The sequence below is a fragment of the Diuraphis noxia genome, unplaced genomic scaffold, assembly GCF_037042655.1.
Source record: "Diuraphis noxia isolate RWA-SAM2 unplaced genomic scaffold, SU_Dnox_SAM2 contig0001, whole genome shotgun sequence".
In the NCBI taxonomy this organism is placed as follows: Eukaryota; Metazoa; Arthropoda; class Insecta; order Hemiptera; family Aphididae; genus Diuraphis; species Diuraphis noxia.
The window spans coordinates 62,337,746-62,350,832 of record NW_028301711.1 but is presented as its reverse complement, the minus strand read 5'-3'; the positions used below and the strand labels follow the sequence as shown (position 1 = coordinate 62,350,832).

General features: G+C 25.3%; 1 protein-coding gene across 4 annotated transcripts in view; it reads right to left on the bottom strand.

The window, feature by feature from the left end:
- LOC107167486 (tetratricopeptide repeat protein 39B-like) overlaps window positions 1-9,761 on the bottom strand; it is a 56,315-nt gene extending 46,554 nt beyond the window's left edge. For 2 of the 4 annotated variants that reach the window (XM_089215703.1, XM_089215701.1), the window contains exons 1-2: window positions 9,378-9,761; window positions 9,103-9,131 (exon numbers count right to left, since the gene is read on the bottom strand). Coding sequence is in view for 2 of the 4 variants with exons in the window: in XM_089215701.1 (XP_089071827.1) it covers window positions 9,103-9,131; window positions 9,378-9,407 (59 nt within the window). In the remaining 2 variants the exon portion in view is untranslated. Of the gene's footprint in view, window positions 1-9,102; window positions 9,133-9,377 lie in introns of those variants that run through there. The other 2 variants (XM_089215702.1, XM_089215705.1) reach the window with 2 other exon arrangements.
- Window positions 9,762-13,087: the final 3,326 nt, after the last annotated feature.

Below are 13,087 nucleotides of genomic sequence, written 5' to 3'. Positions count from 1 at the left end.
TGGGTTATAAAACTTGAACTTGAACATTTAATACAAGATACCCATAAGTTTATATAATAGCAGTTGGAAAATATTAAACATACAGAGGGTCATTTTTTTTCAATAACAAAAAATAATTGAGAAAAAACGGGAATTTTTACGCAAAATAAATTTTTAAGAAAATTGATTTTATAGATATCGGTATTACTCTGAAATAAATTGCCGTAGACACAAACAATTTTCACTGAATGTTTATGCTTACATGATCTATACTTTTTTTTTATAAATGTCAATACAATTTTATTAATTGGGTCATAAAACTTGAAAATTTAATACAAGGTTTCTATAAGCTTATATCTTATATATAATAGCAGTTGGAAAATATTAAACATACATAGGCACATTTTTTTTTAATAACCATTTAAAGTTCAATTTTTGACAAAATTTATTTAATTGAAAATTTACAAATTATTCAGTTGTTAAACATTTATAGAACGTTTAAATTTTATACCTGAGGATTAAAAATTTAAAATAAGGTAACAATGTAAGTAGTTAATTCTGCTGCAAAAAAATCTGAAAACTATAGAAACACAGCTTTTTTTTATAATTATTCTAAGTTCAAATTTGGATGAAATTACATATTAAATAATCAAAAATATCAATTATAGTTATATTGTTGTAATTTTAAAATATTATTCGCGGGTAAATTTCTAGAGTATACTTTATATTCTAATATTAATAGTTATTGTTGTTAATGACTTATATTGATACTGTATAATAAATTGTATATACCTAATATGAATGACTGAGTGAGTCGTGTACATCATAATGAATCTAATTTGATTAATTTGGAATTTATTTTATAGGTATCTTCATTTTTTTTTTTAAATAATAACATATAACAATATAATAAATTAATATAGTATAACATAATATCCTAGACCAGGGGTCGGGAACCTTTTCGTAGGAAAGAGCCATTTTTTCAAAAAAATACAAAACTATGGTATCCAAGAGCCACACTGCAGGTTTGAACAACCTTTTTTTAGTAGGCAATAAAAACATAATAATACGTCTTAAATTTAGAAAATATGGAAAACTTTATTTCATTAATTCATTATTATTTATATTTATATTATTATTATTATTGTTTATACAAATATAATATTATTTAGTATAATATAATTTATATTTTACTGATATCGATATATTGATAATTATCCAAAGAGCCGCAGGTTGCTAGTTAAAGAGCCACATGCGGCTCCGGAGCCGCAGCTAGGTTCCCGACCCCTGTCCTAGACTGATAAACCGTCTCCTCTCAGAATCGTTTTTATATACAATGATATTCTATCATTGAATTCAAATTTAATACCATCTATTACAGTAAGACTCTTACAACCTATATACTGTACAAGGTAATTCTTTTAAGTGGGTACACTAATTATCTCGAAAAGTATTTACTATTTTCAAAATATTTTTTTACATGGTTTCAAGTTGTTAAAAAACCAACGTTTTAATTAAAAAATTATATTTTTAAATATTTTTTATCCTTATCATTTTTTAAGTTTTTTACTTTTTTGAATGACAACATAGAGTTTTAATTTCATATTCCAAAGCAGAATATTTTTCTAAGTATTTTGATTCATACAAATCGAATTTAGGGCTAGTAGTTTTTGAGTTATAAGTATTTAATGTTTAGATTGGCAGAGTGGAGTGGTACAGGGTTATCCCGCAAAGTGTTTGTCCACTACTCCGCTTTTCTAAACTTTAAATACATATAACTCATAAACTAATCGTCCTAAATTCGATTTTTATGAATCAAAATACTTGGAAAAATATTATGCTTTGGAATATGAAATTAAAACTTTATGTTGTCATTCAAAAAAGTAAAAAACTTAAAAAATTATAAGGATAAAAAATATAATTTTTTAATAAAAAGGTTGGTTTTTTAACAACTTGAAACCATGTAAAAAAATATTTCGAAAAGTCAATACTTTTCGAGATAATTAGTGTACCCACTTAAAAGAATCACCCTGTATAGCAGAGCGACATCGTGCACTTAACAGCTTTTTTGATTTAGATTCTCGAGTTTCAAGTATATGACTATTATGATATCAGATGTACATTTTAATTTTCTATATTGGTAAGCTTATACGATCATCAATATTATCATAATAATTATCATAAACATTTTACTTATTTTATTTTATTATAGTGACATTCGTTGTTTCGTTTGTTTCATCTTGTATTTTCGAATGAAATTATAGTCCGCTAGTTTTCTGCCAAATAGGTGACCTTTCTGAATATCATCAGTAACATCAGTAGGTACCTATATATATTATATACTATACATCATACAATATAAATAAGTATATGTGTATAATAAATATACGAGTATATATATTACAAATTACAATCCAGTTTAAAGTCAACTAAAACTAACCTTAAAAGTCTCCTAAAACTAACCTTTACCTTAGGTACCAGCTATAGCTTGTTTTCAATGCTTATATTTGTATGCCGTATAGAGTATTCACTTTGTTCCTTTTACAAATACATATTAGTATTACAATCATTGAATGAAACCAACACAATCGTTAAAAAAAAAATAATATTATTAATGTACTATATAAAGTCGTGTAGAGGTATCATAATATTTATGAATAAATTCAATAAATGCATGTACAAATTGTATCATAAGATAAAACAGAGAAAATGTGGGCAAGTCATCGAGCATGTCTTTGTAATGGATGTGTTATTTTTGAGGTCAATGTTAAATCATTACATACGAAAAACAATTCTGAGCGGAGAAGTTGTATCATTTTACCATACTTATAAAAATACTAAAATTGAATAATTAAAAGTATGTTTTAAAAGTTGAAAATATCTCATGGCTAAAATAATAGTGGAACTTTGCATTTAATTTTCAAGTTTTTACCGATTGAAAAAGATTTTATCTAGAATAATTAAAAAACAAAAGCGGGTATAAGTATAAGTGGATGTCGCTCTGCTATATAGTAGGTTACAAGTGGTTTACTATAATGGATGGTAATAAATTTGAATTCAATGATATAATATCAATGTATACGAAAAACGATTCTGAATGGAGACGGTTTATCAGTCTAGAATATGTTATACTATATTAATTTATTGCATTGTTATTATTTAAAAAAAAAAAAAAAATGAAGATACCTATAAAATAAATTCCAAATTAATCAAATCAGATTCATTATGTACACGACTCACTCAGTCATTCATATTATGTATATACAATTTATTATACAGTATCAATAAAAGTCATCATTAACGACAATAACTATTAATATTAGAATATAAAGTATACTCTAGAAATTTACCCGCGAATAATATTTTAAAATTACAACAATATAACTATAATTGATATTTTTGATTATTGATTTGAACTTAGAATAATTGTAAAAAAAAGCTGTGTCTCTATAGTTTTTAGATTTTTTTCAACAGAATTAACTACTTACGTAGAACCATATTCTAAATTTTTAATCCTTAGGTATAAAACTTAAATGTTTTATAAATTTTTAACAACTGAATAATTTGTAAATTTTCAATTAAATAAATGTTGTCAAAATTGAACTTTAAATGGTTATTAAAAAAAAATGTGCCTATGTATGTTTAATATTTTCCGACTGCTATTATATATAAGCTTATAGGAACCTTGTATTAAAATTTCAAGTTTTATGACCCAATTAATAAAATTGTATTGATATCTATAAAAAAAAAGTATAGAATATGTAAGCATAAACATTCAGTGAAAATTGTTTGTGTCTACGGTAATTTATTTCAGAGTAATACCGATATTATAAAATCAATTTTCTTAAAAATTTCCGTTTTTTCTTAATTATTTTTTGTTTTTCTCGAGGCTTTTGAAAACTACATGGAATATCAAAATTTGTCCTCCCAATGCACCAACTAGATTTCTTATTACTTACGTGGTAACCATGTTTTAAATTTTCAATCCTTAGCTATAAAAGATAAATATTTAATACATTTTTAACAACTAAAGAATTTGTAAATTTTCAATTAAATAAATTTTGTCAAAATTTGAACTTTGAATAGTTAGAAAAAAAAAATTAAAATTGTTATACATTTTGAAGCTTTTTTTACCCGCAATGAGGACAATTTTATTGTCATTTATAAAAAAAAAAGATTGAATATTCAAAATATCTATAAATAACTTAAAAAGATTTGAAATAGTTTGAAAATTTTATCAAGTATAAGAAATTCCAGTATAAACATTCAGTGAAAATTCCATGTGTCTACTGTAATTTGTAGATACACCTATATTTTCAATTTTCTCAAAGATTGATTTTGCGTAAAAATTCCTGTTTTTTCCTTATTTTTTTTTTTTTTTTTTTTTTTCCTGGTTCTTTTGAAAACTACTAGGAATTTCTAAATTTGACCTTTCCAATGCACTAACTAGATTCACTAATAATATTTATATACAGGGTGATTTTTTTATCGAAGAACACTCATTATTTAAAAAAGTATGAGTGTATGAGTATGAGTGTTCTTCGATAAAAAAACCACCCTGTATACATATTCCATATATATATATATATATATATATATAATATAATACGATTACTAAATACTAAGAATATTTTTTATTTTAAAAATTATGTAAAATATATATATAAGTGCGTTTGAATTTTAAATTTTTACGAAATAGCGTACCTAACGATAACGATTTATCCTGAAACGATTTTAAATATTTGTTATTATTCAAAAAGTATAAATCGTAGATACTTGAAAATTTTACCAGTTATTAAGATTGGCATTTTCTTTATATGATTTAATTTTCATAATATTTTGACTATTTTTGAGATATTTAATATTTATAGACAACTGAAATTTTCAATTTTTTCTGAAAATTTTTTTTTGAAGTGTCGATTAAATGTTTTTGGCCCTATCAAAATACTTGAAAATTTAATACAAAGTTTCTCATAAGTTATTCTTATAGTGATTAAAAAATGTATAAGAATACAAAGGCACAATTTTTTTTTATTAGTATTTGAAGTTCAAATATTGACAAAAATTCGTCAAAACCATGAATATTTGCAAATTATTTTGTAGTTCAAAATTCATAATATTGTTTGTATTTATATCTAAGGTTATAAAATTTAACACCAAGTTTTCCATAAGTTTTGCTTCAAATAGTTATAGAGAAAATTTGAATCTTCATTATAGGAAAAATGTTTTGAGCGTTTGAGTTTTAAATTTTTATGAAATCGTTAACGATAACGATTTATCTTCAAACCAAGTATATGATGTATATCTATGATAATATAAGGTATTATGAATTATGATAACTACATGCAATGTTTTTGGAAAAATTGATTAACCATGCCTTATACAAAATGCGTCCTAATTGAAAAATAAAATATTTGTTTCAAAATAGAATATATAATAATATTTAAATATAATATATATTGACTTAATCCGTAAAAATTACGGCAATTTTCAAATTATCTTAGATAGAAATTCATAAAAGTTTTTCTTTTTATATCAAAGATTTGAAAATTAAATACAAGGCTTCTAACACATTGTACCAATAGCAGTTGAAAAATAAAAGAGATATATAGTCACATTTTTTTTTTATAAGCATTTACAGTTCAAATTTTGACTAAATACGTAAAAATTACGGCAATGTTCAAATTATTTTAGATAGAAATTCATAAAAGTTTTTCTTTTTAATTCTAAGATTTGAAAATTTAATACAAGGCTACTAACATATTTTTACAATAGCAGATGCAAAATAAAAGAAATACATAGTCACAATTTTTTTTTTTTACATGTATTCGAATTTTAATTTTGACAACATACGTAAAAATCTCGAAAATTATTCTATTCTAGAAATTGATAAAAAATTTTCCTTTTTTATCTAAGATTTGAAAATTTAATGCAAAGCTCCTAAAATATTTTTACAATAGCAGTTGAAAAATAAAAGAAATGCATAGTCACATTTTTTTTTTTTACAAGCATTTAAATTTAAATTTTGACAACATACGTAAAAATCACGAAAATTCGCAAATTATTCTAAGCTAGAAAAAATTCAAATTTCTTTTTAAATCTAAGATTTGAAAATGTTTAATAATCTATAATATACCCTAGACAGATAAACCATCTCCGTTCAGAATCGTTTTTCGTATACAATGATACCTATCATTGCATTCAAATTTAACCTACCCTAGTAAAAGGTCCACCCCACCCCCTAATGTACAGCAGAGCGATACCCACTTACCCGCTTTTTTTTTAATTAGAATCACATAGACAAAGGTAAACATGTATTTTATTTTATTTTTTAATTTAATTCAATTTTTTGGTAAAAAATATTTTTAAAATTTTAAAATTTTTGAAAACAATTAAGATACCTATTTTATAGAGTTTATTTTGCTAAAAATATCGACCTTTCTACAATTTTCTCATGTTTTTCAATAATGTTTTTAGTTTTTAGTTTATAAATAAAAAGGCAAAAAACTGGTTTTTATCCGGGCGGCAATTCCTTCTTTACGGCTAATGGGTATGTCTTCACGGCACAACCTGTATAGATAAGCGTTATGATTACACCATTCATGAGTACTATTTCTGAAAATAATAGAATATCTAATTTTCTTATTTGATTAAAATACTTATTAAAAGTGTAATTTGAAGTACTTTATTTATTATATAACTTCATGGCTTTACTGCCGTTATAAGTTATTAAATTAAAGTGATTTTATTTATTTTATTATTTTATAATACAACATTATTCATTATCATTCATTAATCATTATTTTACATTTTGTTTAAAGAAAACTATGATGTATATATTTTTGAAATCATAACTTTAGAATGTATATTATAAATGTAATTTAAGTTTTCTAGGGGAGGGAAGCTAAACTTTATTTTATCTTAAGCTTTAGGAGTCCTCATGAAAAGGGATTTATTAAAAAAACATTTATTTATAAAAATGTATTTACAGAAAGTAATCGGAATGCCAGACAAATTAAACAACTTTGGTTCCAATCAGTGTTTTTAATTGTTTTTTTTTTTTTTTATAATTTACTGACACATTGGTTACACGTATTGTATAACATTACTTTTAGATTCTGAGCGGAGCGATGAATGATGTATTGATTTTACCAAGATGTGTTTTATTTTTTTTTTTTTTTTTATATCTGTCATCAGTCATCACGTTTTGGGGCAGTAAAAGTGCTTCGATTTTTGACTTCAGTACCTCGTTCGATCAGAAAGTTAATCTAGTTGGTACTTTGAGGAGCCAAAAGCATTCAAAGTTTGAATTTTGACAACGAAAATTCACAAATTATTTTAAGCTAGAAATTCATAAAAAAATTTCTTTTTAAATCTAAGATTTGAAAATTTTTAATAATCTATAATATTATATCCTAGACAGATAAACCGTCTTCGCTCAGAATCATTTTCCGTATACAATGATATAATATCATTGGATTCAAATTTAATTCCATCCATTACAGTAACTCACTTGTAACCTACTGTACAGCAGAGCGACATCCTCGACTTACCCGCTTTTTTAAATTTAAAATAACGAAATAAAATGTTATTGTCATTTATAAAAAAAAATACTAATTAGATTAAAAATTGAAAATGTTTATAAATAATTTAAAAATATTTAATGAAATAGCGTAACGAAGACGATTAATTATCCTCTAACAATTTTAAATATTTGTTATTATTCAAAAAGTATAAGTTGTAGATACTTGAAATATTTACCAGTTATTTAGATAGGAATTTTCTTTACATGATTTAATTTTCAAAATATTTTGACTTTTTTTGAGATATTTATAGACAACTGAAATTAGCAATTATACTCATGACTCTAGTATTTTTTCAATAATTCATTTTAATTTTAATAGTTTTTAAGGTATTTAGGTATCTGCTATTTATAATTTATATAATATAATAATAATCGAATAATATATGAAATATACCTAATATAAATGTTAACTTCTATTCCCATATTAGCTTTTTACTTATATATATATAATAGTACTATAGTATGCACCTGCTATTCCCTTTCTTACGCTTAAATGTATATGGTTTCTTTATACTCGTCATAAATATTATAGCTGCTATATAACGCTAATAGGCTTCAAACATTAAACTTATATAAAGTTATATCAAAATCATTGACCATCACGAGTTTTTACTTTTTAAGTACTTACCAGCTGGCAGCTAGGTACATTGTTAGTTATTATTGTCATTGATCATGAATCATATATATTTGATATTTATAAACTGTATATTATTCAGATGTTACCTTTCTGTCAGATGTAATATTATATAGTGATGATGCAACTTTATCATCGCGTGTGTTTAATAACATATTATAATACAATTATAATGAGGAACACTGTCAACAATTTAAATTTAATACAGAAGTTATTCTACACTAGCCAACCAGCATAACACAACCTTCAATTCCTATACTTTTGTTTGTGTTATTTTTCAAGTTTATTTATACATCAATTAGGTATACAATTTTAACTGTTATACGTTTAAAAGATATTCTACCAATTTATTACTTGTAATTATTCAATTAATTTTTACTTAATTTTTTCCATACCCATATGTACCTAATCGAATTGTTATTTCTTATTTATTGTTTATAGTTGCAATATAAAATTGCTATAAAAATTTTACACGTTGATTCGTTGCAGTTTGCACTTATATACTATTAACTACCTATACTACTTCTATTAACTAGCTACTAAGCCGTAAAATTATTATTTCCTTTTTTCATTATCCAAATAAAAAGTAAATTTAATAATGTAGGGAATTTACATCTATCTATCTAATTAGATATAATAATTATATATTTACATTTTACATAACTGATAATCTAGACTCCGTTCACTAGAAAAGTTATGGTTCAGTAAGATGTAGCAGTATTGTGGTATAGCTGGAACATACCTATATATATACCTACTATCTACCTACATACGTATTATTACGTCTAATCATGAAATAACTAGATCGGAAAACATAAATATTTTATAAACTTATAATTTATAGTAATATCGTGTAGGTTTGATAAAAAAAAAAAATGTATGTTTTGTAGTGTCTTATACTCACGCCGGAATCACCTCCAGAGCGTCTTCAAACTGTAAGACAATAACAAGAATACTGTTGTTAATATTATTGATCTCAGTATATATAAGTTGATTATATAATTATATAAACCTAAGTCAATAATTACAAATGTATAATATACTATTGAACATGACAGGTATACGTGTATATGTGATGCTTTTGATATTCTATAAACTTGTCGTCTCAACGAGACTTTAATCATCGGAATAGACGATTCGATATTATTTTAATACGACAAAGGTCGTATATATGTTTACCTCATCCTCGGCATCGCCGCAGTCACCCATCTCGACGGACAAAGTGTGTTGCGGGAAATGCTGCAGAACGCGGAAAATTGCAGACAACGTTATTATGATACAGTCCGGCGGGAAAATTTATGAAAATTTTAACGATATTACAGAGTAGGTATAGGCTAGGTTACAGGTACACGTAGTCTTGGACAGGATTTTTGACGACGGAATCGCTAAAAATGCCGCCAGATTCTCTGCAGCTGGTGTTGTGTAGAAAACCAAACGATAACAAATCGGTGTGTTGTACAATACAAAATATAATATTCAAACGAAAAGCGACCGGACGGCGAAGCGGCGCAGTCGTGCGCGTGACCCGGCAAACTGCAACTGACGTCTGAGGACCAAGTACCGCGTACGATGGCGAATAAACGCGGCGCGACGCGAGCAGCTGCTCCGCTCACGGAATGATACGACGCGCGCCGACGCACTGGCGTATTATTATTATTATTATTATTCATAACAATATTATGATCGGCGGTCGCTCGTTCGTAAAACAATAATATAATATATGATATATATTGTCATAAATATTTACAACAGTACCTATTGTACGGTCGTTAGTTTTTAATTCAAATTTTTTTTTTTTGTAATCAAAACCCCTCCCCCCCCTCACTCACACACACGTACATGTATACATGACACGACTAAATCCCAGTCCAACCCGTGTAAAAAGAACCGCAACAGCCTTGACCCGGTTAGGTTGGGTGTGAAAGCAGTGCGGCAGATGATGGTAAATAATATGTAACATTTTATTATACAGTCGTTAACTGAATTGTTTTAATATTTGATAAGAACATATAACACCAAAACATTTTAGTACTTCGATATCAACATTGTTATATCGTAGGCCGTACGGCGGCGCTGGACGATCATCGCGAGGCAGCATATTATCACTGCACGACTGTGCGCGTGTTTGCCAACCTATCTACCACCGCGGGAATTACTGTAATATTATTATTTTCATATTTCGTACTTATATGCAAAACTGTTCCAAAATGTTGATTTAATTATTGTCCAAAAATTACGTTCAAAAATTAAATTGTGGGTTTAAAATATATTATTTTATATGCTTTAAAAACTTTGAAAATATCCAAACATAATGTTTTCTTATTACAGTTAAACAAATAAAATTGTTATTCACCGTTTAAATATCAAATTTGTTCCAAATGTTATTTATTTAATAGTAAATATTAAAAAAAAACTGTTTCGTCGTTTCGTATTTATATAGGTCTGTCTTTTAGATGTTTGTGCTAGATACAGTAAAAACACTATAAATTACTTATGAGAAACAATGTTTTACATTTTCGACGCTAAGCTAAAAAAATTGAATATTTTATACATTTGTAACAAATTAATTTGTAAATTTTCGTGATTTTGATAAAATGTTATCAAAATTTAAATACTTAAAATCGTGTATACTAATATTTTTAAACTGCTATCACAACAACTTATGAGAATATTGTGTACAACATTTTCAAACTTTATTACCAAGGGATAATTTGAATATCGATAATTAAAGGAAAAAAATGTCTGTTTACTTATCACTTAAAAATAGTATAAATATTTTTTAAATTATATTATAGAAAATCATAATGGATGATACATTTGGTGAAAATTTCAAATGTCTATAAAATTATTCGTTTTTGATTTGCAACAAAATAAAAAAAAGTTAATTTACGGGTGAATATTCTCGACAAATATTTAAATTTAAAACGCTTGTAAAAAATTAATATGATTATCCATTACCTTTTTTTCGTTATAGGTGTAAAAACTTATGAGGAAGCTTGTGATAATTCTTCTAATATTAGATATAGAAAAGAAAATTTTTGATGATTTTTGAGATAATTCTAAGTTCAGACGCATATAAAAAATATTGTGGCTATATTGTATTATCGATATTTTAATCAATATACCTATAAGCCCAATTGATGGGTACGTCCATTTGAACTACGGTTTAAATTAATGATAAGCCCCAATTGTGGTTAAAAAAAAATAGCAGATTATGCATACCTATATACAATGTTTATAATTCATAATTTCTACAAAAAATTCTTAACGACACTTATTTATATTGGTAAATAGGTCTATGAGTTATGACTGATTGTATCAAGTTATTTACATTTTTTAAATTAATTTCCTATGTAAATGTAATAAACAAAGGCCGTAAGCTAAATTTCACCCATCTTTGACCTTAGTCAACTTTTCATTCTGTGATGAGTGAAAAACACTACTTAAATATACTACTTAAACAGGCATTAAAGATAATATTTGTAGAAACAATTTATATTTGAAAAAACACCAGCATTAAAAAAAAAGTTTCAAAAATTATCAGGACATTTTTTCAACGTTTTTTAGAAATTTGAATGCACGCGAAATACGATTGTCGCAGCATTATACGATAGGTAGCTATAATAATCCTCATCTACAATAATAAATTATCACACAGTGTGATTTTCTATAAAAATTGAGATCATCGTTTTTTTTATTTTCATCGAGAAAAGTATTTTACTCTTATAACAGTGTTTACCTATAAATTACATTCAAGATCATACTATTACATAATTTGCATTAACTTCTTTTTTGAGACAATAATTATTATTTTTAATAATAAACAATAAATTGTTTTTAAGTTTGAATTTGAAATGTTATTGCAGAATACAGATATTAAATAATTTTAAAACTAATGCACTTATTTTAAGTATACGTTTAGTGCAGTATAATATGTTTTTTTGTCTATTTTAGAAATGAAGTTTTTCACATGTTTTTCAATGCATAAAAGATAAATTTTGGAGACAGTTAAAATATAGCTAAAAAAAAATCATTCTATACTTATGGTAATAGGTATTTATTTTTTTAATGTTAAATTTTCATTTCGGATACCTAATTGAAAACAACTATATGGGTAAAGGGTAAATAAAGGAATCGATAAGTTAAGGTTACTATTAAATACTAATAATGGATAATAATATTTATTTTATTCGAATTAAACAATAACTAAATTATTAAATACGTAATTGTATTTTATTTTGTGTGTTTAATAATTGGGGCCTAATGATCACGGGACATGATAATCGTTAATGATAGATATCGGTGAATGTAATGAACCGGATAATATGATCACGAATCCTCCCATAAAAAAAATTATTTTCTGAAAATAGAAGTAAAAATTAAAAATATATCTACTTACTAAAATCTAAGTAGTAAAAAAAGTTATGTATCGAGTACTTTATTAATGACTTTTTTATCGATTAGCAGTTTTTAAGTTCAATTACATCTATCATCAATGTATCATGTAACTTCACCATAGTTTATGTCTACAATAATAACATTAAATAATTTCTATATACAACTAGTTGAATCCCTGCACTTTTATACTCTGTTAAAAACCTACCTCTTTTATGACTCAAGGTATGTGATAAACTCGTTTCGTGTGATTATGCTAGCAATATATTTTTATACATAAGATAGATAACGATTAAAATATATCAAGTAATAATTTTACTACGATATTCAGTTTAGTATATTAATATCATTATGTATAAATTTATTCGTTTTATCAAGAAAAGTCTGTGACTATTCAAGTATTCAATTGAATGATATTTAATATTTATAGAAGTGCATTTGGATGCACAATATTTTTTGTTCTCCATTGAAGGTTTTCCGACACGTGAATATCA